The sequence below is a fragment of the Helicoverpa zea genome, chromosome 4 (genome assembly GCF_022581195.2).
Source record: "Helicoverpa zea isolate HzStark_Cry1AcR chromosome 4, ilHelZeax1.1, whole genome shotgun sequence".
In the NCBI taxonomy this organism is placed as follows: domain Eukaryota; kingdom Metazoa; phylum Arthropoda; class Insecta; order Lepidoptera; family Noctuidae; genus Helicoverpa; species Helicoverpa zea.
In genome coordinates, this window is record NC_061455.1 from 1,282,496 (window position 1) to 1,309,721 (window position 27,226).

Genomic DNA, 27,226 nt, shown 5'->3' on the forward strand with positions numbered 1-27,226 from the left:
CATTTATTTGTAACAATATTTACCATAAGTTCCCTCAACTATTATTTCCGAAGCAAGCAGGAGAAAAATACAAAGTAATTAATTCATTTACATAAACAGATTTAGATTTACTAAACAACATTCACCATAACCTAATCTTTACCAAATCTTCGGAAAGAGATATTTAAAACACACAATTCTTTACTTACAAAAATTAATTCTATTCTTACCTGGAAGATAGTCTTCTCCCTCTCAAACGCCTCAGCCGAGTCGACCTCCCTTACAATGCTATCCATGGTCTTATCCACATGGTCCATCCAGCGTTCCATTTCACGGAACTTCTCCCTATAAGCGTCCCATTTAGCCGGAATCCTCTGCAACTGCTGTCTAAAGTGTTCTACCCTTTGTACGGTAGACTCCCACATTTGTTCGCATTTTCTCACGGATTCTTCTAGAGTATTGTCGTTAGTTTGATGCGTGTAGCTGGTAGCTATTTTGTGCAGGTTTTGGAGACAGTGCTCCACTTGCATGATCTTGCCTTGGTTGCGGAAGTATTCTTCGTTGCGGATGAGAATGCCGTCGGCGTCGTCGCTTTGGTTGTACGCCTGGGGAAGGTGAAAATTTGTAAGTGTTGCTAAGTCAGTGAATGAAACATAATGTGTAACATGACTGCACTTGAATTGCATTTTATCACGTCATATTAGGTCAAAGACGGTTTAACATATTATTTACATTTTATAGTCTTGGGAACAATAACTATTTTATATTGGACCAGTTGGCAACTAAGGCTCGAGTTCACGGAGAATACGAACATCACTTTTATATGAGCCACCGTTAACTATGAGTTCTAAGGCTTAATTCACAAGTAAACGGTTGTTTTAAGAATAAGGGACGTTTTTTTTTGTCGTCGGTGAAAATGGATTTAAATTATTTTTTATTATGGATCTTCCTTCTGCACTATTAACACCAACGCTGTTGGAGCTGTTCCTTTATATAGCTATTTGCTCACCTGCTCCTCATACACGATCTCCCTGTCGATGTCCTTGATGCAGTGGTGGAACACGGTCTCGTCGAGGCGGAACTCCAGCCGCATGAGGTGCGGCGGCGCCCGGTCCAGCAGGGACCGCCAGCGCTGCTGTAGCTGTTCTACTGTCTGTACGATGGCTGGACGGTCTTCTTCGGATACCAGCTGGGGAAACAAGGGTGATAGGGTTATAACCTACACTACAGATTCAATGGAACACCTGGTAGGTTACAATTTGTACGCCGCCATTCACGCCTCGTTGGTCAATCAAAATGTTTACGTGTACGTAAACGTCGTAGCAAATTAAAGATGGCGCTGCTGAGGAATGAATTGCTTGAATATTTTGGTATTTTTTATGACTGTCTGTATTAATGTAGTATCGGATAAAATAAGCACTATGTTTTCTCTATTCATCGACTCTGTAACTTCGAAAAACTATAAGTTCTTTCGGTGCATAATGCAAAATGATCACTATAGTTCACCGCTCTTAAAATCATGAAGTATATCTAAAAATTCTGACATGTATTAAAACCGAATGAATTTAAACTATCAACCAGACTTGCTTCACTCACCTCAATCAACTCCCGACCAGACCTGACGAGCTCCGAGACAGCTCTCTCATCAGCTCCCTGGAAGAATCTCTTGTGGAAGTCAACGGCCTGCTTGGAGTCCACTCTGTTGTCGGCCAACAGTGCCTCAGCTCTTGAAGCCCACTCCTCAACAGCACGTTTCTTGGCGTCGAAGTCTTCCCAGGCGCGGACGAGACGCTGTAAGTCGGCTTCACGACGGGTCGCTTCCGATGATACGTGAGCGAACCTGCGAGAGTACGATGGTTGAAAAGGTGTTTTATTTAAGGCATTAAACTGGCGTTTAAGGTCTTAGGACTCACAAATAGGGCAAGAATAGATGAATTGATTTGTTAGGATGGTACCTTGAATCCAGCATGTTATAACGAACTCCCTTTTTGACAAAACATAATGACAATCTTCAAGTACAACATATCCGTATTACGTATTAGATTGAAATGCAATCCTTACAATATTATTATTGAGCTAAAGCTAAACATAGGAGCATAATGATGATACCAAATTGAAGAGGAGTTCATAAGAGAGTACATAAGAGGAGTATATAAAAGGAGTACATAAGAGGAGTACGTAAGAGAGTACATAAGAGATTACATAAGAGATTATATAAGAGGAGTACATATGAGGAGTACATAAGAGAGTACATATGAGGAATACATAAGAGGAGTACGTAAGAGAGTACATGAGATTACATAAGAGATTATATAAGAGGAGTACATATGAGGAGTACATAAGAGAGTACATAAGAGGAGTACATATGAGGAGTACATAAGAGAGTTCATAAGAGGAGGATATAAGAGAAATACATAAGAGGCTACATAAGAAATTTAATAAGAGAGTACATAAGAGGAGTATTTAAGAGAGTACATAAGAGGAGTATATAAGAGAGTTCATAAGAGGAGTACATAAGAGAGTCTGACAACTAGTGACAACTTATTTTTAATATTTATTTTGGAATATGAAGAGCCGGTTTACTGGCTTTTTTAACACTTATAACTAAATCACCCACCTCTCGTTAAGATCCCTCATCAGTTTGACCTGTTCAGTAACATCAGCGCTCCTGTCAGCATCGGCCGACTTGACGATGTTCTGGAAGACTTTGTTCTTGCTCTCCAGCATGGAGCGGTAGTAGGTGGTGCGAGAGAAGAATGTGCGGTGGACCTCGTAGCGCTCTGATATTACTTCGCTGCGGGGAGAAAATAAAGATTATGTTGGTGAACATAATGGGGGTGTATAAACCTCGAAATACCTAATTACAGTAACGACTTCTGTCGCAGAAATGTAGGTAAGTTTGACAGAGGCAGAATAATGTTTGAGCAGAGCTTAAAACTAAGAGGTGTTTCAGTATGCAACCGTAAACTTGTAAATTAATATTGATGTATTTGAACAAGAATCAACATAGTACTTCCGAGGGAAGGTCTATTAACTGAGCAGCTAAGCTCTATAAAGATAGATTTAAATACCAAATATTCCCACTGCATGAAAAAAAAGGACTTAAAAATTGCCTTTCAAAAAGGAGGATATTCTTAATTCAGATGCTTTTTTTTTGTAACTCATGTTCATATATTCTTGACAGTTTTTAACCAACGCAACCACGTCAAAGAGCTAGCAAAATTATTTCCTACTTCCATTTGTCTTACCGTCTAGTCTCTCCGGAACTCCTCAAGGCCTCCTCAGCCTTATCGAGCCAGGATCCTATCTCCTTCTGCCCGCTCTCCAGCGACTCATGCTGCACTAACAGCTGTCGGTACTGATGCAGCTTGACTGGCACTGTGGCCCGCACTCGGACGAGAGCTTCCTTCTGCTGTTTGAGCTTAGACATGTTGGCTTCTACCTCGTCGCGGGGCATCTCAGCGATCGCGTTTTGGAAGGTTCTGGAAATTGAATTATGTGAATCATTTTAGAACTGTCGAAGTTTTTTTCATGATAATAGGTTTTTACAGTGATATAACTACGGATTAAATTGGTGCCTTGTTGGGTCATTGTAATAATTCTGAGAGCACTTTTATATCAGAATTAAACCCTTGCGTAATTTTAGATTGTAAAGTTTGCAATGCAAGGGGAAGATTTTCCTCAGAAGCAAACACGAAAATTTTGATTGTCAATAAAAGTTTTTCTAAAAATCTTATTAAATTCATCCATGTAATATTGACATCTACGACAAAAAAATACTATAATATGCTTTCATCTATAATTTAAAGTATAACATTTTCCTTTCATTTTCCACCAACTTCATCTATAAAACTCACCTGCTAATAGTCTTAAACAGTTCCTCATGGTGTTCAATCTCCGAATTAAGCTGTAGCAGCTGGTCGATATAGGCCTGTATGTCCTGTGTGTTGGCCCTGGGTTGCCTGGTCAGCAGGTTGTCGGCGGCGGACAGCCAGGAGTCCAGCGCGTGGACGCCGGCAGCCAACTCGCGGCGGTTGCGTAGAGCATCGCCGCCGCGGACGTATCTAGGATAATAACAGTTACAAGTTAAATTTTACGCCTTTTTTTTTAGCGACGTTAAAAGTCATCAAATGACCCCTCGTCGTGGGCCGGCAGGCCTTGGCCCTGCTGGGCCCCGCTGGGGTTGCTGACATCTCTTTGACTCACGCGTGGAACAACGCGCGCCGTCGACACGGGTCTGTCGTCTAAGCAGACAGAGGGACGATGAGCCACCCGAACTCACCGCCCACAGACCCACGCCTACGGTGGCCGGGAGTCGTCTCGCGACACCCGGCGCCCATGGTGTCTACCTGGTCCAGCGCGGCGGCCGGGATGAGAGGTGCGAACTCTCTGACGTTCCGCCTCCTCCTTCTCGAGCATGACCGCTTCGCAGAAGGAGGCGACGGCATCCCATTCCCTCTCGCCCCGGACCATGGCCTGGATCAGGGCCGGACGCGAAAGGTCGCCGCCGCCTAAAGCGTCGAAAATAAAAGGCCTACGACGCCAAATTGGAAAAACGCATTTGTAAAAAATTATGACATCGTGATTCATCATAGTCAAAAACGCGATCATGCAATAAAGTCATTGATATAACATTTTTATTAATCCACTTTAAAGATATTGTCAATTCTTTAGAAGTTGATAATTGTAACGAGGACAGCTTCTTAGAAAACATAAATCATTTTATTATTATCAGATTATGAATTTAGTGGTATTGATGCATGTCCTAGATCACGTTGCCTTGATATTACAAGTAAAAATATTAAATGCTAGCTTACCTCTCAGCTTCTTCCCACACGCGTTCCCAACGCTCCGTGATCTCAACGTACTTCCTCTTGATCTCCTGACTGATTTCCTCAGAGCAGGTCGCAGCCAGGAACCCGGCTGCGTCACCCAACAGTTGGTGCTTCTCCTTCCATACCGTCAAGTCTTGGAAGAACTCTAATCTCTCATCTTCAGACACTCTTAGCATATGCTGTGCCTTATCTAGCCAGGTGGTGAAGTCATCTGCTAAGGTGTTCCACCGCTCCCAATGCGCAATGACTTCCTCTAGCACACTCCTGGCGCAGCGCACGTCAGACGCCACGCGTCTCCAAGACTCCGCGACGTCCTTCAAGAACGTATCAATATCTCTCGCTTCAGTCCTATCTACTTCACACACCCTCTTGTACTCCTCCGCTACTTGCTTAATATCAACGTAAGCTCTATCGAACTCCTGGAAAATCTTATTCTTAGTCACGAAATTATCATAATCTTCTAATAAGGCACGGACGTGGTCGATGCGACCGTACTTGCCGGTCCACGCGGCAAGCTTCGCTTTAGTCAGCTCTGTGAAGGCTACGATACAACACTTGTGCTCCAAGTACTTTAACCTGGCCTTCCTCTGCGGCGCCCTTCGACTTACTGTCTCTAGACGCTCCTTCATGTCTTGGAGTCTTTCACCTGGTATCCTCGCGGCGTCCGGGGATCTTAAAGCCGCTTCGAATCTGTCGATAACTTCAGGTAAACCAGCGAAGAAGCCGCTGTGTTCCTCTAATTTCTCGCTAATAATGGCAGCAGTCCTCTCGTCTAAGCTAGTGGGTATTTCGTCAAAGTATAAAAGGTATTCGGCCCTCGCTAACCACTCGCCGACATTTCTAAAGTCTCCGGGGAGTTCGGAGTCTAAAAGCCACAACCATCTTCTGTGCAGTCTTTCTAATTCTATCCAAAGGGAGACTAGTTCGCGCCAGGACTTGGGCGCGATGGCTACAAGGCTCTGCGTGTACATGAGTTTCTCTAGCTTCTGGTAGATGGGTTCTCTAGAGAGCCTTTCGTTCTCTGCGCGGACATAGTCCTCGTAGTGCCGCGAGAGAGTTCGCGAGTCGTATTGCCTCTGGACTGTGGTGACGCGCTCCGTCAGCCACATCCGTAGAGATTCGTACTCCTCCTGCACTGCCGCTACGGCATCCGGTCCTGTCGTCTGTTAACAAAACATACCATCAGATAATAGATAGACGAACACTTGTTAAAACAATACAGATCATGAATAACTTGGCACCGTGATTCATTCTAATCACATGTTTACTATTTAAGCACACATTATGCAAACGGAGAGAGAGATATGTGTCATTCTTCATTATCTTTATATCTTTTCTTAGATACAGTATGATACATACATTTCTAGAAATAGGTAAACTAATATAACGTACCTTGGGTTCAGGATATTTATGCAGGAACTGGGCTACGTATGTCATGATGGACCTTTCATCAGGCTTGTCAACGTCGACATCTTCAGCATCCAGCAGTCTTGCGATGCCGAGAGCGGTCTCAGCGACATCAAACGCGTGTTCTAAACGTTGTCTATTGGTCTTCCTCTTCATCTCTGCTAAGTTGATCAAGTTCGCCTTAATGGCGTCGATGATGGCGAGGAACGCAATACCATCACGCCATGATGGACCGAAATCTGTTACTTGGATGTTTGAATCCCTGGAAAAATAAATAATAACGTATGTAGCTGGAATCAGATCTCATTTTTCAAGAACACTGTTCCTAATTTATGATCCACGAAAAATATTCGAAATTGCCTCCCACAACCTATTTGTTGCATTTGGTCTCTCAATAAAGAGGTCAAATTATATTAACTGCAATAAAATTAGGCCACTTGGCAGCGTTTGGCAAAATTAATATTCTGGAATTAATAATCACACACAGCTAACGTCATGGCCGTCAATTTTATATAGGTCATTGGGATCCCCGATAGCAAAACAACGAAATAGTATCTCAACAACAGATCAATTATCATCATCTCTGGTCGGAGATATGTTCGTTTTTACTACAAAATTGTAAAAGCTTTTAGTTGATGTAAAACGCCTGTCGATAACACGTTAGCTTTAATTGATGCATCTATTGGATGGGTCCATTGTACAAGCATGATCGGTGTATTTGCGTGAAGTGGAAATCCATTACGCAAAGTATCCATTAGATAGCATGCTTTGTAAGGATGGTTATTCTTGTGTTTATTCTCGATACTTCTAACGGAACACTTACTAATAAGATATGAAAGTTTATTGATCGGTAACAGAGATAGAATTCCTTTGCAGCATATTTCTGCTAATAAGTTTAAAATTTTATATATACAAAAAACAAAAAACATTGTTGAAAGATTCTGCTAATCTACAGACAGACATGTGTTGCTGGGGAGATTGTTGCGCGCCACTTCTTATCCGCAGCAAAAACACATAAGAAGTGGTGAATGGGGCTGTCTTTTGTAAATGTTTGATGTTCAAAAAGTGCAGCTTTATAGCCAAGTTCCTTGATTGTTTTTTGTTTTTCTTGCTGTTGCTATTTTAGCATACTCCTTAAAATTATCCTATATACGTCTTTAGTATTGATTCTTGATTGATTTTTGTTTTTCTTGCTAGTCCTATTTTAGAATCAACGGCCATTTCGTCTATTGCAGACGATTTATGGTGTCTGTGTTACAGCGACTTTTAAAATACTCCTTAAAATTATCCTACTTTCCTTTTGAAAGTACGAATCTTTAGTATTTCTTGTATACTTACTTGGGCAAAGCATTAGCGACCCACTGCAGCAGGGTCTTCTTGGCGCCTTGCTTCCACTTGTCCTCGGCGCGCTGAGTCGGCGTGGCGGCCCCCGACTCATGCGACATGACGGACGCACATCTAGACCCGCCTAGGTATTCTAGAGCCCGGCTGTTCTCCTCGATCTGGTGGGTAGTTGGGAATTCATATTATAGAAAAGCATATGAAGCAAGTGGTTAAGTTCGGTACAGGGAGTTATAAAATCATGAATTACAATAGAGTTTAGTATTTGACTCCAATGTCTGTGTCGTTTGAAACCAATCAACTGAAAACGGTGGGACTTAAAACATGTATCGATGCTGTGTTTATCTTGGACAACTAAGCAGGAAAAACATTCGTGAATTCAATTTTGAGGATTCAATTTTGGAATTTTGATTCTGATATTTTCATGGATGTTATCAAATCAGCCGAAAGGAGATTCTGGGACAATAAACCAAATGCAATCAAAATGAACCTAACACAATATGTGGGATTACACTAAAATATGTCTATTCGAGGGGAATGCGAAATCAAACAAGTTGTGTAAAAAGCGAAATACACTAAACGACACCCAAATTCAATTTCGTGGTTCCAAGCTGACCTGCAAATAGTATGATGAAGGCATACTGTGACCTGACCCTGGATACACAACCTGTTTTGATGAAATATGATATAATGACAGCTGATGCAAAACAAAACATTAATTAATTTACATAAATGAATAGATTATCCGGCGCTGATCTTGGCACAGCTAACGATAATGTTTTTGCTGAATTTAATCGAACTTCGAGGACTTACAACTTCAATAATGTTTGGCCTTGTTTAACGTAAAATTATGGACATCAGTGCAATGGCTTTTTTAAAGGTTGATGTTTTTCAAAATTTCATTACATGAAAACTGTAGAAGCTGGCATTATTGAAAAAAACATTGTCTTATGTGCTATCGACAACAATCCTCAGCTTACGCTCAAACTAAACATGAGTGATCAAAGTGATAGTAAATAACCAATATTTGATGTGAAGTGTGAATCTGAAGTGATACCTGTGATTCTAAACCAATTACATTGGTCAACCAATAGCAGTACTGTGTAGTCAAAAGTCTCTGGCTTAAGAAAAATAATACTACTACAAATAATAAGCATATAATATTTCGCAAAAAAGCATTTAATGTTATGATCTGATGATGTAGCTGTTTTGACAGGATGTATAATAATATGTATAAATGCATTTATATTAGATATTTAAATTAAAAAAGCTTTTTAATTAAGAAGCATGACCTAAGTTAAATTAATTGATATTGCTTTACATATACATACATTTACATAATGTTATAAATATAAAATGCCAAGAGACCCGACTACTATAAAAGCCGTGATGCTGTTACCCACCTTAGTTCTTCTATCCTGTGGGTCCAATACATTGAGCGAAGCTTGCGCAAACAAAATTAGTTCAAGCCAATTAAAATGAGAATATACTGAGATTCAAATAAATGTAACAGATATTAAAACGATTATTAGTATAACGAATTTCAGAAAACTTAAAGATGTAGATAATGCAGTAAATCCTCATTTTAATGGTATAAATAGAGATACTATTCAAGATAATATTAGATATACGTTTCTAGACAGTGCAACTACTTTAGTAAATAGGGACCGTTAAAGAACAACATTAAAAGTATTTTACACAATTAGTAAAGTGAACTTAAAGACACTGGGTTATATAATAGTCTGCTATTGGCTGTTCAATTTATAAAAACTTTTCGAAGAGTTCCATACAGGGAATGATAATGTATGGATGATGAAGGAAAACCAAATATAGGAGATAAAGTGTAATAAAAGGTTTTCAATGGAGCAGACTGTGACACATTATCTAAATATATCAAAGTAGTAAACGTGTTTAATGCTAATGATCTTCGTGACTTTATAAATAAAACAAATGAGATCATTGATTCGGATTCTATAAACATTGATGATCCTATTAGATTTACAATGGTAGTAAAACTTTCTGAAAGTGTAGAGCTAATCTACCTACGCAATACTGTGTTCTATCCTAATTGAAATCTATTTCGGTACCACACGGTGCTGATTCAGTTAACAGTGAGCTACAATAGTGAAACTTTAGAAATACGATACACATTTAACTTTCTATTGTAATCAGAGATTTTTGAAGGTGCAAGTAATTTTATATCAAAAGGGAAAGTTGTTTAATGTTTGCTTTTTGGCAATCTGATAGTTGGATTTAGTTCAGCTTGTATTACTAGAAGACAACTATACATATTTTATATATTATAACATTAGGACTGCTAGTGCATTTACTGGTAATTTAACACTGACTTTGACTAAATTAAAATCATGTCTTTCTTTCATAAATCCAAAAATAATTTCATAACCTACTTAACTTACTTAATCAAACTATTGCAGCTCTCTGTTCATATATCAATACAGTCTAGCCTTGAAGAGCGTCTTCGTACCTGGAAGTACAGGATGATGGTCCAGATAAGGCCGAGCACGACAGCAGGCCTGCCGTCGACGAGGTCAGCGGCATTGATGTTGACCAGCTTGATGCGCTTGCCGGCAAGGAAACGTAATGCGGTGTTCGCGTTCGATAGGAAGTGCGGACGTCGCAGGACGCGGCCTCTTTCCATAGGCTGTTTGAAAGAAAGAAAATTAATTAATGATTATGTTCATGTTGACTGAATAAAATGTTTGAATATTCACAATTAACCCAAGTCTTTTGAATTAACTTTTAACACTTGTACTACCTATTTAGATTGATAAATTTTTAGTGTGACGAGTTGACATGGATTTTTAACTATGATCTTAAAACATAGGTTGAACGCATTCATATTTGGATGTACCAAAAAATCGTTTTAGAACAAACTAGCGTCTTCTCGCAGGTTCACCCGCGTCCCCTGGGAACTACTGCCCGTCCCGAGATAAAATATAGCCTACATATCTTACTCGGCAAGAATGAAGCTTTCCAAAGTGAAATACTGACAAACAAAGAAGTTTCTTCGTTTTATATATATGTAGGTAATTAATTGGTTTAACCAAGTACTCACCAGCTTCTCCCCGGACAGCACTTCGAGCAGCGCCAATAGTTTGGTTCCATCGCGAAGGTCATATATTAGGTCATCGATGCGCAGTGGCGGTATGCGCTGGAAGATAATCATCACATCAGTAGGTACATGTTAGGAAAACAGAATTATCATCAGCCTAATAAATATGCTCATCAAAAATATTCCTGATTCGTATAGACTCGCGCAGATAAGCTATCGCGTAAAAAATCTCCAAAAAATAGAGACATTTGAAATGAAGGTACATACGTTGAAATGCCAATATGAAGTTACGAAGAGTCCAAACGGTAGCGAAGCATAAACTTTGACCTAACCTTTTCAGTTATAACTTTATGCCCCAGTTATATTCGTGAATTATTCAACAAACCATTAACTGAGAGATTTATAATACTCCAAGTATTATCAACTAAACATCCCATCATTAGGGCTGGTAATACTGAACATAGGTTTAGCTGAAATTGCAAAGGACCGATATTGTCGTAATTGCTTCGCTTAGCTGTATCGCCTATAACACCGATAAGTAGGTAGTTATTACTCCCCATAAATTCTTTACTAGCTTTCCTCATGATCAATTTAGATAAGTGATCGTTGAAAGGGTCTCAGCGTGCTTAGTTACTCAAAAATATATTCTGATTATCCCTTACCTTCGATAAATGTGAATTGATCCAATTGACAAACGTCTTCTTCTGCACTCTTTCCTGTTCATCTGTAACAAGAGAAATTAAAAGTTTATTCACAAGCATATACGAACATGTTCACAACGATACACAAGTATACATAAATAATAGTTTACCCTACTTTATTATAAATCACATATTATGGCAGTCTTCCTAACATTTATCGCTTCTGAAAATGGCCTAAAACGTAAGCAGATCCAATAAAATGGTAGACAAACACTTAACCAGCTCATAAAGGAGATACACAACAACAAGAATAGTTAAGACGACTATAAAATGATGTTGGCTCGACGTCTAATGAGAGTCGAACGCCACATTTGGCACAGAACGTATGACCTAACTAAATCACAATAGTGTGAGTCACTTTCTCCTGCAGACGGTTTAGCTTGCCAAGTTCAGTGCACCAGGAGGCAGGATAATGTTCTGAGAAGCACCATTAAATATGTTAAATTGTTGTTATGACTCGTAAAGATATAGTATTGTCTGCGCGAATGGTACTTTAACTTTTGCTTTTACCATTATTATAACAATAACAATAAGAATTTGGACATCGATAAACTAGAAAACTCCAGTGTTGAGAATTTTTCCCGCAATTCCCAGTTTCAGATTTCTTCATTCGAATCATTAGCATTTTGAAGATTGGCTTCAGCCTTTAATGAGTCATATCCAGTAATAACGGAAATAAAGCCAATCTAAAATATACACAGAGCGAAATTATCAGAATTCTATTTGTAGTTTATGAGTTCATAGACTCTGGTGCCCTGCAGAACAAATATTTGGAGATTGCACGATCGAGGATGTTGATGGATTCTTACAGTGTTGGCTAAACTGTTGAAGATGTATTTTTAACTGAAACAGGTACTGTAGCTAATTACGATCGGATTATTTACTTTGTTGTTAAAACTGAGTGTTTAATTGGCTCGATTGAAAGAGCTTTCCAAGAGTTACCGAAACAAATTAACTGCTTTCTATAAAAGTAACAGCTCTTTATTTATTGACTTGAAACTGAATAAGCAAAAATGTAAACAAAGATTTTGACCACACGCAGACGTGATTGAAATTTTGAATGAACAAGAATTGGTCACGATGTTAAAATTTTAACGACCAAGGAAAATTAACCAAGCGAAGATCCTTATAAAAAGTTAGGTAAATAAAACAAAATACTTCATTAATAAGAAAGCAGTAAAACTTCATAACGGAGCTGAGCAATTTCCCGTAAACGCATTGTTTCCTTGGATTTCCTGGAGGCTCCGTCAATTACCAGTCACGCATCGGTCTGTCACTTGCTACTCCCAAACGGAGGAGCGCACGCATGGCACGACCAGACACGATCTTCCAACTTGGAGCAGGGTTGATAACCCCTCATCATTTTATAGTCGAATACTAAATTCGTTTCCATGGTTCCTCGCATATCTATACAGGACTTTAATTTTTCTTTGTGATGGTGCAATGTTTATGAACCGTTTTCCACAATTAGCATTAGATTTCAATACCGCTTCATGCCTTTGTTTGGTAAGTCTTACACTTCAACATTTAATGGTTTGCTTGTTGCATAAGTGATTTTCATCTCAAGCTTTTGTACTGCAACAAGTTTTTCAAAACAATGGAAGTTTTTGTTGATTCACCGTTATCGCTGAAGCAGCCCTATATTTTTACGATCAATTTCATAACAGTGATCGCGTGCCCGATAACTTTACAGGTGAACTGTTATCTGCAAGCGTATTTTTTATTTTGTCAACGATGTTATCGATACGAATTGTACCTATTTTATTTCTACGTCATTTGCATGCTGCATGCTATTCTTTCTTTTGTAGTCCTATTTTGTTTTGATCGCTTTGGGGGACAGTCTCTAAAGGAAGGTACTTGCAGTAGAATACTGCCACAAAACTTGCTTTTGATTTATTGACATATCTATTCCATGCAAACATGCTTCTATCGTTTTATTCTTCATTTCCAATCTTGGTAATGTTATCAGAAATCGAAGGCTAGGTTAACTAATCCTCATTGGGTTTCCAAACTAAACCTACCTGATTACTGATTAATTGCAGAAGTTAGGAGCGGCCATACCATTCCTATCTAATCTGACCGAATTCCCAACTAGCACAGCCCAGCGAAACGAACCAGAAGTAATTGTAAAACAATTATACCTTAGGAATCGTTTAATTTGAGTAGAAAGTCCGTAAACAGTTATTTGCCAACTAACAATTTGACACTAATTGTGTCCATTTCATGTAAAGTACTTTTATGGACGGTTAGAGCTTTCAGTGTAATTAGGTTTAATTTTACGAGTGGCTTACTGCGTGTTTGAATTTATTATCTACTGTTAATTGATGTTTTCAGAATGATTAATATAGACGTTTTATTTTGTGAAAAGACAAAGGATGACCTTGCTAGAATCTACTGTAGCTAGGAAGATGAAAAGCTGTTAAAGTATAATTAGAGGTTTTATCATACTAACCTGCCTACTAGCTGACTTTGAGTGAAAACCACATACCTACTATATGTACAGTTCAACTCGTCTCATTTGTTTTAAAGTAATTGAAATGCTAACAATGCTTTTACTACACCCCAAGGCACAACCAGCCCTCAAGAATTCCATGACATCATGCTCTAAAATAGCTTTAAAGCAAACAGCCGCACCCATTCTGAAAGTCAAACTATACTATGCACCTCACATAAGCTTCATTTGACATTGTGGCGCCTTCTGACGTCACCTGCCATTACTGCAGCCATTAATAGTCGTCACTATCTATGGGCAGATATGGTAGCCCTGACACTGTCGCTGTGACCTTAATAGACGGATTGTTTGAGTTAACTACATGGATGATAATGTTTTAGAGTGTTTTCTGACATTTGTTATAAAAGGAATTCTTTATGTTTCGTGTCGTTATGATGTTGTGTATCTTCAATCCTTTTGGCTTCGTCTAAGTGTCCTTTTCAGTCATGTTTTAACATAACGGCTGTTGATTTGTCTGAATCATTATATTGAACTTGAGCTACAAAGGTTTTGTTATTGCTGTGCTCATTAGCTGTAGCTCAATTTAGATAGATGAAGATATTCTTCTTAGCTAAGATCTAAAAATTCACATTCACAGGTTTAAAGCGATCTATAATTTAGATACGTATATCTTCAGCAAGGTTAACGTGGTAATTGAACGCTACATATGTTAGAGCACGTTCACAGTTACATCAAATTGGTAAGACAAATAACGACTACTTTTATTGTTATGAATGATTCACGATTTGAGCAGAACAGCTAATGGAAAAGTTTTAAATTTCTAGTTAGATATCCAACTTTACTACAAAACTATTTAAAAAAATATCACCCCCTTAGAATTAAATAAGCTTTAGTATAAAAGACAATTTGACATTGATGGCTTTTTAAAACCATAATGATGTATCCATTTGTTAACAGATCATCAAATATTCATAATCAGGAACATTTTATCACAGAAAAAAAAAACAAAGTCCAAAACAGACCAGACCAAATAAACTTGATATATTAACTGTTAACAACTCTCTACGATGCAAAAACTAACGGCCGAAATGAAAATGAAAACTCGCGCGATGTGTCCGCACGTTTACCAACAGACAAAAACGAATCGATGCCAAGGTCGCCCGATGTAAACACGACGCAAGAAGATTCTATTTCTATGTCTTTCTCTGTCGAGGTGGTGACAGGTGGCTTGAGGTCAGCATAGGAGGTGAGCCTGCCTGAAGCTGGACTTTCAAGGTCAAGTTGGGAGTTAAAAAAGCTAGTTCAAATGATCAAATTAAAAATTAGCTGATAGCAGCAATTGAAAATTGCTGCTATCAGCTTAATTTGATCAAAGAAAAGAATATGGAGAAGGTGATGAATTTGTACAAAAACAGATTATCGAATTACCTCTGACTTAAGAAATTTTAAAATATGAGAAAGATTATGTTAAGAAAAACATTCGGTCATCTACAAGAATACTTAATTATCTTGCGTAAAAAAACAATGTCGTCAATGATACCGGATAGCAGTTTGTATCAACTGGTATATATCAAGATATTAATGATGAGAAACGAGGCCAATCTTCTTGTAACATGTTAATTAAATAAAAAGACCTTTCATATCTCACTGGACCTTCTGATGTACGCAATAAATAAAAAAACAAGTAAACAAGCCGACCACAAGACGATGATCTAATGGCAGCCTTGGCACGTAACGGCATGACAGAATTTATTAATATTATGCTGCACTCAACTTTACTCGTGTGATCAATTAGATTTACTTTTGGAGCTGGATAGAAGTAGCAAAATTCTCTTACATACTCAGACTCAAATTCTGGAATGCTTATGAGGAGCGATAATATAAGTTAGAGAAGTTTTCAACGATCATTCTGCAACTTGTTTTTCTAGTCGAGGAAAATTAAGTACGCTAAAGAAGTAAACAGATTTTGCAAAAAAACAACCTCTAGCTTAAGTTCTTCTAAGTACGTGAGGTCTTAGAGAACAAGGAAAGTATTATTCCAAGAATATAAATTATGAATGTAGCAACTATAAATGGGTTAAGGATACCTATAACTTCAAGCATATCCTTGTTGAAAGTATAAACATCTTCCTTCCTTTTAAATCTATGAGATCATCTTAGTATCTGAAGAACATGAATTGTTCATCTACTGCGTGACTTCCTTACCTGACCAATAATTGACAAGATATTGAAAATGAATTGCATTACCACCCATAACGAGCAGATAAAGATGTAAAATAAAAGTAACCGTAGAACTGCAATAATCAAAGTACAAATAAAGATCGAAGATATCCAAAACAACACGGTTCTAGATATACTTTGGCTACAAATGGAAATTAAAAGTTATTATCAAAAAATATACTACTGTGTTTTTGCTTAAGATGGTTGGCGTGTTTACTAACTGTAGATATTTCATCTAATCATCCAACATCAGTAAATTACCAGTACATAATCACACCACACCAGCAAAATCGACCAAATCAATCAGTTTCATCTCTAATCATCTGAATTACTCCCATCAAGATTATAAGCTCAATTAGTCGTACTTTTAACAGCAATTAGTTGTACAGTCATATAATTAACAATTATGTCTGGAAGTGACTGTTTATCATGCGTTGGCACGGTGGCACAATAAATTTTTTGTCTGTCAAACCTTGGCTCTGTGGCCCTTGACGGTCGTTGACGCTCATTACATCATCGACTGAACGGATATAAACTTTTCTTGCTTTGATTTTTGTTATTATGTGTTGATTAGTTATTTCGTTTTTACTAATTACTGGTGTAAAAGGATTTGCTGTTTGGCTTCTAATAGTTACCTCTTAATGGTTTAGACTACTCAGTGTGAGGTCTTAGGCGCGGATTTCAGTTCGAGTAATATCTTTTGATGTTTCCATAAACAATCGGAACATAAACCAGGATTTAGTAAGTAGGCTCCACCAGATTTAGCTTTTCGAGAAAGTCTACAGCATTTTATGACAAATGTCATCTTCAAATATGTTTGTTCAAGTATCACTGTAGATAAGTTTCAAGAAGCAATAAATATTATCACCAAACAGCTTTCAAGCAGTCAGAGCACTAATATATGACCAACCTGTCATCGCCTCTTAGCTAGAACGATTTGTTTATATTGCCAATATATCTTTCTTGGAACTGTTTATATCTTCAACGACCTTTGTAGTACGAAATGATCCTTCCTCTTAATTGGTGACTATCAAATCACATACAATATCGTCTTGTATCTTGGTCTGCTTACTTAACCAGTAAAGTTTATCAGAGGTCGACAAATGACGGTTGGGGCTAACGGCTTAACTGACTTACCTAAGGCCCGGTTGTTCAAAGCTCGGTTACGTCAAGGTTAGGGTTAAATTCTAGTAACAGTAAAATTAACAGGGTTTACATTCAAAAAGCGTTGTTGAACGTTAAAATTTCATAATAAAAATGTCAAATTAACCGTGGTCCAAGTTGACAACGGTAGAATTTTAACTTTAACTTTACCGTAAGGTACGAACAACCGGGCCTAAGTATTAGGACACGGAGGATTGGGTAAAAATGGCTACCCATCTACAGAATGTTTTCGGCCTAGCTTAACGTCGTTATTAGGTTTTCTTTAATCAAAACCTTCAACCTTGTCTGGGATTACGTACGTAATTGACCCAAAAATTGGCTTAGTGGTTTTTACACAGTATGTTCTCTTATTAGTTTTACCTTGATCATAATTGATATCATTACTGCTTATAGCGTTTATTACTCGAAAATGATTGGTTTGATATGATAATTTTGTTACGCACTGGTCAATTTTGATTCTAAAGATAATTTTATTTAGTGTTGACATGTTGAAATTGACTATAACTTGGAACTGGTTTGCCAAGCCCCCAGTTTTTTCCAAGTTAAAGGTAGAAAATTCTTAAGCCAGGAGTATAGTGGCGCCTTCGTAATTTTAGATACCTAACCTATAAATCTAACCTAACCAAGAACAGACGCTCAAAGCTAAAACATAAGTCGTTGAGTATTCAGAGCAGACATAACATCGTGAATGAATCACTCTATTGTTCTGTCATTGCTACACTTCTTGGTTGCAAAGATACTATCACTATATAAATATTACATACTATATAGGTATATGTTTTGTACAATGTTTGGTTGCCGAATATTTTGGAGAAAGAAGATTAAAATTATCTTTAATGCAATTTACTCCAAAATTACTCAAATTATAACAATTGTATTTGAACCATACTTTTAAGTACCTTTTGGGAAAATTGGCTCTATCAGATCAGAATTAAAAAAAAAAAACACAGACATTAACTTTTTTCATAAAAAGTTAATGTCAATGTGTAACTTTTTTCATAAAATCTTTCTTCGTAAAATTTCAGACCTTTGGGTAAAAAACATGTTTCGCCATCGAAACGAACGGAAAAATAATAAAAACAGAAACATTTAAATAGCCACTTGCGTCACCCTTCATTTACCTGTTATTTTATAGTTTTTATATAAAGAATCATCATAATAAAACAAGTACGTTAAATACGATCCATTAGTGTTTGTAATTGTACCTAAGTATGTGAGATGGAAATGTATAAATAATTCATGGTGGGTAAACAAATCTTCATATTATCATAGTTAGAACTATGTATGTATCATCAATTATTATCACTCTAGATTGTAGATAAACGACTAATTTAGAAAAATGTCTCTCTCACTCTTAAAGCAAGATAATTAAAAGTTATTATGAATTTCACTGGTGGTATGTAGACATATACCTCTAGGTAAATAATATGACGCATCAGAACATTCAAGAAACACAACTATAAGAAACATTATCCACCCAATCAAAACATATACATTATCAAGATAACAGAAAAAGATAAACCAATAAACTTTATCTTTTATTCATAAACAATAAAGATACGATTTGCAGACGGATAATGTAATCAAATAGCTTCGTTTAGAAAGGTCGCCACTCTATCAGTTTATTTTCGTATCCGCTAGATATTATCGGGAGCTAATAATATCTGCAATTTATTATGATATGAAACAGATATAATGTTTATCTATTAGGTCGATTAAATCGTGTAACTAGGACTGTACACGCGCGAGGTTTTCAATTAAGAAAAGGGCATTAGTAAGAGACTTTATCCTTAACTGCCATTAATGCAATTTTTAATTTCAACAATATTATGAATACAATAAAACTAACCAAAGCTTCACATAATGGATCTGATAGTCTTGTTATTCTAGCCATGGTATAAGATAGCATAAATTATAATGAGATCCTATCAATCTCAAATATTGAAATTGATTTAAATAAAGCGTTAATAACTGCGCAGGAACCTACCACGTATAAGAACAATACAGCTCATGTACCTAATGATGACTTGATTGAAGGGAAAAAACCAAATAACATTTGATCAAGAGACGTTAGAAGATACACATGATGACAGCTACGAATAGCGACATTGCCTGGTTTTGAAGTCTGAATGACACCTACGCATGTAACGGCAATACTATTATGTTTGCAGAAATTCTGTCACGCCAACCAAAGAGATGAGTCTTAGAAGGCGTGATGGGATTTAGTTTTACTGACAAGTTACATAAATTATAGGGCACCAGTAAATATGCCCAATGAGCCTATTAGTCAACTCGAAATGCACTCTTTCAAACCCTGTAATTGATAAACTGGAAATCAATTCATACATACGTGAACTCAACAAAAAATGTATCAGCTTGAGTAGGTATCAAATTAAAACATAACAGACAGTTAATAAGCCTAATAAAATCAATTCGTCCCAATAATAACAAATTCCAATTCAGAATTCAGGTCTCCTTCCAAATATATGAACATCACAAACCAAAATAGACAATAAGATATAAAAAATAGAGTCTAATTTGAATTGTGACCACTATTCTGTATGACAGACACCATGATGTCATCAAGGTAAGTGGACATTTGCGTAATGCAATTTACATTGTATGGAATAACCGCCACACGACTCCTTGTCTAGGTCACTATGAAAGAGCTATGAGCCTTATTGGTGAAGTCCTGGGAATCGGGTCAAGTTAACTCTTTGCATGTCTCGTTGGTACTAAGAAAACAGGCAAAAAGCATGTTACCTAAGAGCTTCCCAGAAATTCAGAAATAACTAATAAGTTTCTAAATAAGTCCATGTAACTTTAGACAGTATAAATATTTGTAGACTGATTGATATTAATCCTTAATGATATGAACGCACATATCTAGTTAGTGCAAGACAAACAGACTCCTGTAAAACTTAGCCGAAATCGCTAGCAGCACAGACCTACAGGAAAGTTATGGTGAAGGAGACAAACTACAATAAATAAAATATTGAGGTAAGGATGATGATAATAAACTCACAAAATTGAACATATTTTTATGAATTGGAAGGAATTTTTTCTTCATAGAAGGAAGAAGAAGGGAGGAAAAAGCCTTGAGACGCAATTCTCGAGAATTTACCTGCCTTAAAATATGCAAAAATCGCAGTAGTAAACAGACAGGCATTTCCGTTGCATCTTGTTTTAAAAGACAAGTTGCATAAGATTATTAAAGAGCTTGCAAGAGACATAACGATTTATTGATATCGACTAGATATTATCTTAATTGAATGGCCTTGGCATTCATATTAATAATCGAGAAATTAATAAAATGTGATTAAAATAATTCCTGAAAGAATATTTTTAAGATGTAGTATAGAAAGAATATTCCAAGTGAGTTCAGTAGTTCCCGAGATACACAAAAACATCATTACAATATTAGTGTTGATTTATAGTCAGAGTCACCTAATTTTTAACCGACTTCCCAAAAAGGAGGAGGTTCTCAATTCGGCCGGTATGTTTTTTTTTTTTTTTTTTCTATGTATGTTCATCGATTACTCCGAGGTTTATAGACCGATTTACGTGATTCCTTTTTTGTTCGACGCGGAATAGCTGCCAGTTGGTCCCATAGTCATCAGGTCACGATCTGATGATGGAAACCCTGAGAAATCGAGGGCAACTTTCGAAAGTTGTAACCATACATAGGATTCAACCTTGACACTCATATGTATGTCTGATAGCACTATTCAACAGTGAAGGTTTGGAACTGACCTGATGATGGAGACCAGAGAAGGTCGAGGGAACTCGACATCTGAGTCTGTAAACTACCGCGTGTTTGGGCTTATATTATTCGTATTGACGAGACCTTTGCAACAGTGAAGGTTTGGAGCTGACCTGATGATGGAGACCAGAGAAGGTCGAGGGAGCTCGATAACTGAAAATGAAAACTACCTCGTGTTTGGGCTTATATTCTTCGTATCAATGAGAACTTTCCAGTTATGTGGATAGTGACAATAGGTCACTGAAAAGCTCGAAATAAAAAACTTTTTTACAAAAAAAATATAACCGACTTCCCAAAACACTAAAAAGCAAAAAAAATAACATTTAGATGCATCGGCCTAGAAGTCGGTGGCAAAATTAACTCAGGGACATCTATTAGACACCGACTTCTAGGCCGATGCATCTAAATGTTATTTTTTTTGCTTTTTAGTGTTTTTTGAATGTATATAGAATACCTAGCCAAACCTGTGTCTACGTGATGATAGAAACATAATTAATCATAGGTGGCGTAAGACGTTTAATACGAGATATTTTCGTGACTAACTTCTTGTTAATGAGCAGTAAGTGTTGTAGTCATAAAAATGTGATTAGTAAATAATCTACTCCTAGCAGCAATTAATTAATAACCCTCAAATGTTACAAACATATTACACAACTTAACTAATTTACCTTAACTACTTTCTTAAACTATCAGACGCTAAAGACAAACGACCTTATGTTAGAAGAGGCCAGCCACAAACCCTAAATTAAAGGAATCTCTCTGAAACGCAGTGAAATGTAATTCAGATTCCTACAAAATGAACATTTGTCATACAATTGCCAAATACCAATAAATTCCAAAACACACACTTATAAAGACATTTAAATAATCACAAACAATGGCTCGTTAACATTTCATTACTCCAATAGATTGTATAAATAGCCACATTATCCTTAAACAACATTATGCACGATGCGCAAGAGCACAGATAGTGCAACATTCCGCTTTTATCTTCCATTTTGAATTCCATCCACAGAGCGTCTGGACATTTAAGGTCGAAATTCCAAAATCACTCGAAACCCATCCTTATTTAATCAAAATAAAGTCCACTTTTGTAGAAGAAGAAGTTAATCTTGTTGTATTTTTTTGAAGCAAGGCCTTACGTAGGTGCACGCAATATTATTGATTTCAAACCGTGATTATTCAGTTTTTAAAAGCTGTTTCTAGCCAGGGTTTATCTAAATCAGGTTTTACAAGTAAATGCTTAGTCTTAAAGCTTAGGCTTATGTCTAGCTTGTAACTTATGAGAAACCAGATTGCGACTTGGTAAAAATCCAATTAACATGGATTTTTGTTGGCTGATTAATTAGTTTTTGCTGATATAATAGGGCACGCAATTTCTTAGGCACGTATTTTGCCACGCAATAAACTTTATACAAGTTTTTGTTGTTGTTTTGAGAATACAACAAAAAATAATTTGATGAAAAATTAACAGTCATGCCCTGAACTAAATCATTCAAAACTGTCAAATTCTTTAGGTTTCATAAAATGCTTTGCATGCACCTTTTTTACGCAACAATCTTTAAGACGGAGACACGGCATTTCGAAGGTCAATGTCAAGAATGAAAACAAATGATCGCAAGTTATTTTAAGTGCGCCTGTTAAGATACCAAGCATCAATTACAGGCAATATTCAGTACTTCGAGTAGCGCCGCCAGTAAAAACTACTAATGACCCTTAAGCGGAAGGCAGATACCTAAAACAACTACCAAACCAAAGTTGGGTCATAAATAGTTACAGGTTTTTTGTGCGTCATTCTAACTACCAATAAAGATTGCGTTAAAACTTCTATTAACGTGTACCTAAGGTCAAAACATTTGGCTATAGTTTGGCAACTAGTATCTCGCTAGTGGGAGGAGAAACACAATTTTAAGAATCGGTATAAATGTTCAGTTTCCTGTGCTAAAGTCAACTGACGGTCACCACCTTTAAGCAGGAATTTTGCTCTTAATATTTATACTCCGAATTCTGACCAAATATGAAAGTTTAATAATAAAAGTCGGAGAAAACATACAATTTAATAAAATATACAAAAGCTATCGCAAAAAAATCACGTATAAAATGTCATTAGATCACCATTTAAAGCGTTGGACCGGTTCGTTGCGCAAGCATGGTGAGGTCACCCTTAACCGATGACTGAGAAAAATGTATGTATGGATGAGTGAAATAACAAATGTGAAATTATGAAGAATTCAGGGTGTCATATGATAGGTTATAAGTGCTAAATTGTAAAGTCAACGCATTATTTTTCTGACTAATTTCTTGTATTCAGATATGGAGTTACGCAATGTTGTTTCCGAAATTTTTACTAAATTGAAACTTGAAACACAAATGTTTTCTATAACAAGTTGGCCGATAAATAACAGTTTTATTTATGGAGGTTTAAGTTTTATTTTTCCTTTGGACTGTCACTTTCCATAACGATAGTGGAATAGCCATGCTCTTGAAAAAAGGTCGACATTAATTTATCACTGTTACTAATTGCATCAATAACATGACTAATCGTACGCATGCATTTCTTGGTAAACGTTACTTCTAAACTGTTCAATCATGGAGAACGATAGAATACTATTAATATGGAATTATATTCTGAAATGATACATCTTCATAGTTTTCTTTTTAGAACATCAACAAGCATGCATTCGTAGAAATTATCTGGTACTTTTAGACCAAAGGTAAAAAATCTATTCTTAACTAAAAGGTCTCTTAGAAAACTATATTTATCTATCCTGCCATGTGAAAACTTATTGGTAAAAAAAACTTTTGACATTTAAAATTGCAATAATTCTCTTTTTAATTTGGCAATATATTGTTCCCTAAAATAACTAAAGTCACGCTCAATTTGCCACAGCGAGGCTTTTACGTAGATTCATGTCGAACGAATCCCTTTTATCTTGTATAGATCAACTCCCACGCACGTCTGGGCTATAATGGTTACAAAAAACTATTAAAACGAGCACAACCGGCGCGGAACACAAGGTCATGGATACTATGCATTTAAATATTTTGGCAATCATATAGGCCTAAATTGTTAAACTGGATTTCGTGAACATTACAACTAGCATTTTTAACAATCTCGTCATATCCTCTTTCGAAAGACCCATTTCAAAACTCTTAATCACAACACTAACTGCTAAAACTATGATTAAGATAATCAATAAATATAGTCCTTATTATGATTTTGTCTCTCATCCTCCTCTACTTATCTCAATTTTATTTGGGGTCGCCGCAACGTGTATTCTTCTTCTATCTGCCGTCATCTCACAATGATAGGTTGTAAAATGCATTACTAACATTTACTATTTACATAAAACTTAGAAAAGGCAGTTGTTTCCTATCCAACTATCTTGACAAGAAACGCCGACAAAATATTTTTCCATTAATGACATCATCTGAGTATATTTTATCGGTTTTTACTATGCATTAACTATTGGCATTCTTGCGCCATGTTTCACGTAGTTCACGGCTTATCACGTTCAATACTAAATGGGGCAAGAAACAGTGTTATTTATAAACGCAATTGAAGATATTATAGTTCGGCCATTCAGAGAATGCGTTCCTGACACGTCGCGATTGAACTGACGACGTAACTTTGCAATGGCGTTGCAGTTACGATAAAAATATTTTTGCTGGTTGTTTACCGTTTTAACAATTGAGGAGCATTAAAACAACATTATTATATCAATAATCAATGAATGTTATAATTTTGTGCCAAACTGAGTGTCAAATAACTTGGTAAACAATATTTTTCTAAATCTATACTGCGCTATTACAAGGTTATGTCAGCGGTTTATATTTTGTAGTGCTGTGCTAAAAATAACAGGCAAGTATCGTAATCTGTTCTTATACAGTTATAATATAAAATAATACGTTTTGATTTTCTTTTTAAGAATTGGAAAATAATGGACTATAAGACTTAATTATAACGTTTATGAAATATAAAAATAAAACTATGACCAAACCGCATTTTTATACTTAGATTAAAAATGGTAACCCCAAATGGCGTTATGGGCCGCCATTTTGTGACGCTAAAACAGTCGTCCGTTGTCGTTTCGTGCGCATAGACCACGTTTTTCAAGTGTTTTCGATCTGTTTTTATTTGATTACCCGGCTTTTGTTAGACCGAGATATCAGGATTGATTCTGTTATTGATAATAATATAATTATACATGTAGGCGAAGATGATGATGAAGACACCACCTCCTCAAGCAAATCGGAGTCTGATTAATATTCTGTTCGCACATTCAATTCAATGTACTTGTAACAAAGAATAAATAAAACAATTTTATTATATGAATATTACCTATTTTTGGTTTCCACTTAAATAACTAAAATATAAAACAAATGATTCCGCCAATTTAAAACGAAAATAATCTTAAAATAATGCGGCGGTTCATTTTGAAGGAACGGTAACGAACTCAGTGTTATGTTGTGCCCATCACTAGTCGTGACTAACTGATAGGTGTCAGGAACGCATTCTCTGAACGGCCGAAGTATACTTGTACTTGTTTGTTTCCGACGGTTGCCATAGCGACTGGGTTTAAATATTCAAACGTTAAAGGTCAACCAAAACTTGACTGGACTTCTATTTTCATCAAATAAATAGTAATTAATATGTAGATGTAGCAAAGAAGTTTAAATATATTCAGTCAAACAAATACCTATCCAATATCTTTTAAGTTATGTTGTTTTAAACTGAGATAAGAATAAGAAATTAAACCCAAAAAGGTAGGAACTCGCAATTCCTTGTTCTTTGTACCAATGAAACACTGCTAAAATGAACTGGTTTATCAATCTTGTAATCAAATCCCGTCTTTAACAACAATGGCACACAAACAGGTACTCCCGAGCGGATCAAATGGATCATTTGTATCAATTGACTATGGTGTCCATAGACCGTGAACTAGCAACCTGCCCCCATTAGTAGGAGTAGTGTCAAGGATACATCGGCTGATTTGATTGACTCTTTAATTAAAAATCTGGTAGTCAAACGAAAAAAAACATTAAGGTTCCTGCATACCAACTCTAAACTTTATATGAGGAATTCAAAATAGAGGTTTACCTTTACCCGTATTTTGTCTATTATCATCATCATCACTATTATAATCGTCAAGGTTAACTTAATTTCCAATAGCCCAGGAAAGTCTCTCCCCGCGTGGATTGGTGACTTCAGACTTCAAATCAATCCCACAGCTTGTCTTTCCTTCACAGTTAGATATTTTCCACCAAGTCCCATATATTTTCTCTCTACATTCTCATGTACACTTCGTACAAAACCACAGGTAAACCTTGATGGATTACCATGAATTATTCATACTAACGATAAACGTATGATTCTGTTTTTTCCCAGCAAGCAGTTCCAAATTGCTCCAAGTTTATCTATATGGCCTGGGGCCTTATACAGCAGTTACTCATTGAGCAATAGATGTAAAAAATGTCAAGTAAACTAGCAGTATTTATGTGTTTCTTACTTAGTTAGCCACATTGGCTTATAGACGATGAATAAAACTTGGTTTCATTTTTATCAGCTTTATTAAATTTCTTCTATTTCAAAACTAAATCCACCATTTCATATGACGTATATTTGACATTTCATAAATCTCTACATAGCGTGCCCAGACTTACACTTCAATATTTAAACAATCGTATCAGCCCTTAATTTTTTTCAGTATCGACCAAAATGACTCATTGATTTGTTCAGAGGGGGTTTTCATGCTTGTAGATATGAGATTTTGATAACTTTGACATACAATGAATTCATACAAGTATGTATTGTTGCGACAGGATTATTACGTTAACACAAAAACATCAATTTAAGAAGAACTTCTTCCTGGATTAGGAGCGCCGCGTTTTTGTATTTATAGTCAGTTTTCAGCAATGAGCTCTCTTCAATTTCCAAATATATGGACTATCTTCTCTTTCTTTATCAAAATAAATAAAATATTAGCTTCATAATATTAGTATAGATTGCAGCGACAGTTCATACCATGAAGCTACAGACAGATGACTGAGCCTTATGTTTCTCCCTATATCCTAACACTAATACTTACATACAAATCTAAATCCTTACATACATAAGTATTGAACCTTGATGTTTCATACATCAAGGTTGACACAATTTACTCATAAAACGATACAAAACCAAACACATTTCCCAAAAACAAACACTACTTAAATATTCCACTTCTCTATTATTAAACGTAAACAATGAAAACTCATTTGTTTTACAAAACACAACTATTTCATGTGGAG

General features: G+C 36.4%; 1 protein-coding gene across 8 annotated transcripts in view; it reads right to left on the reverse strand.

Moving 5' to 3' along the window:
• The window catches only part of LOC124629730 (muscle-specific protein 300 kDa-like), a 170,206-nt gene that overhangs the window by 103,817 nt on the left and 39,163 nt on the right, over positions 1-27,226 (reverse strand). For all 8 annotated transcript variants that reach the window (XR_006984319.1, XM_047163253.1, XM_047163257.1 and 5 more), the window contains exons 2-13: positions 11,298-11,359; positions 10,639-10,734; positions 10,048-10,224; positions 7,560-7,723; positions 6,207-6,483; positions 4,797-5,977; positions 3,837-4,043; positions 3,228-3,461; positions 2,597-2,773; positions 1,576-1,819; positions 989-1,168; positions 210-584 (exon numbers count right to left, since the gene is read on the reverse strand). Coding sequence is in view for 7 of the 8 variants with exons in the window: in XM_047163253.1 (XP_047019209.1) it covers positions 210-584; positions 989-1,168; positions 1,576-1,819; positions 2,597-2,773; positions 3,228-3,461; positions 3,837-4,043; positions 4,797-5,977; positions 6,207-6,483; positions 7,560-7,723; positions 10,048-10,224; positions 10,639-10,734; positions 11,298-11,359 (3,374 nt within the window). In the remaining variant the exon portion in view is untranslated. The remainder of the gene's footprint in view (positions 1-209; positions 585-988; positions 1,169-1,575; positions 1,820-2,596; positions 2,774-3,227; positions 3,462-3,836; positions 4,044-4,796; positions 5,978-6,206; positions 6,484-7,559; positions 7,724-10,047; positions 10,225-10,638; positions 10,735-11,297; positions 11,360-27,226) is intronic.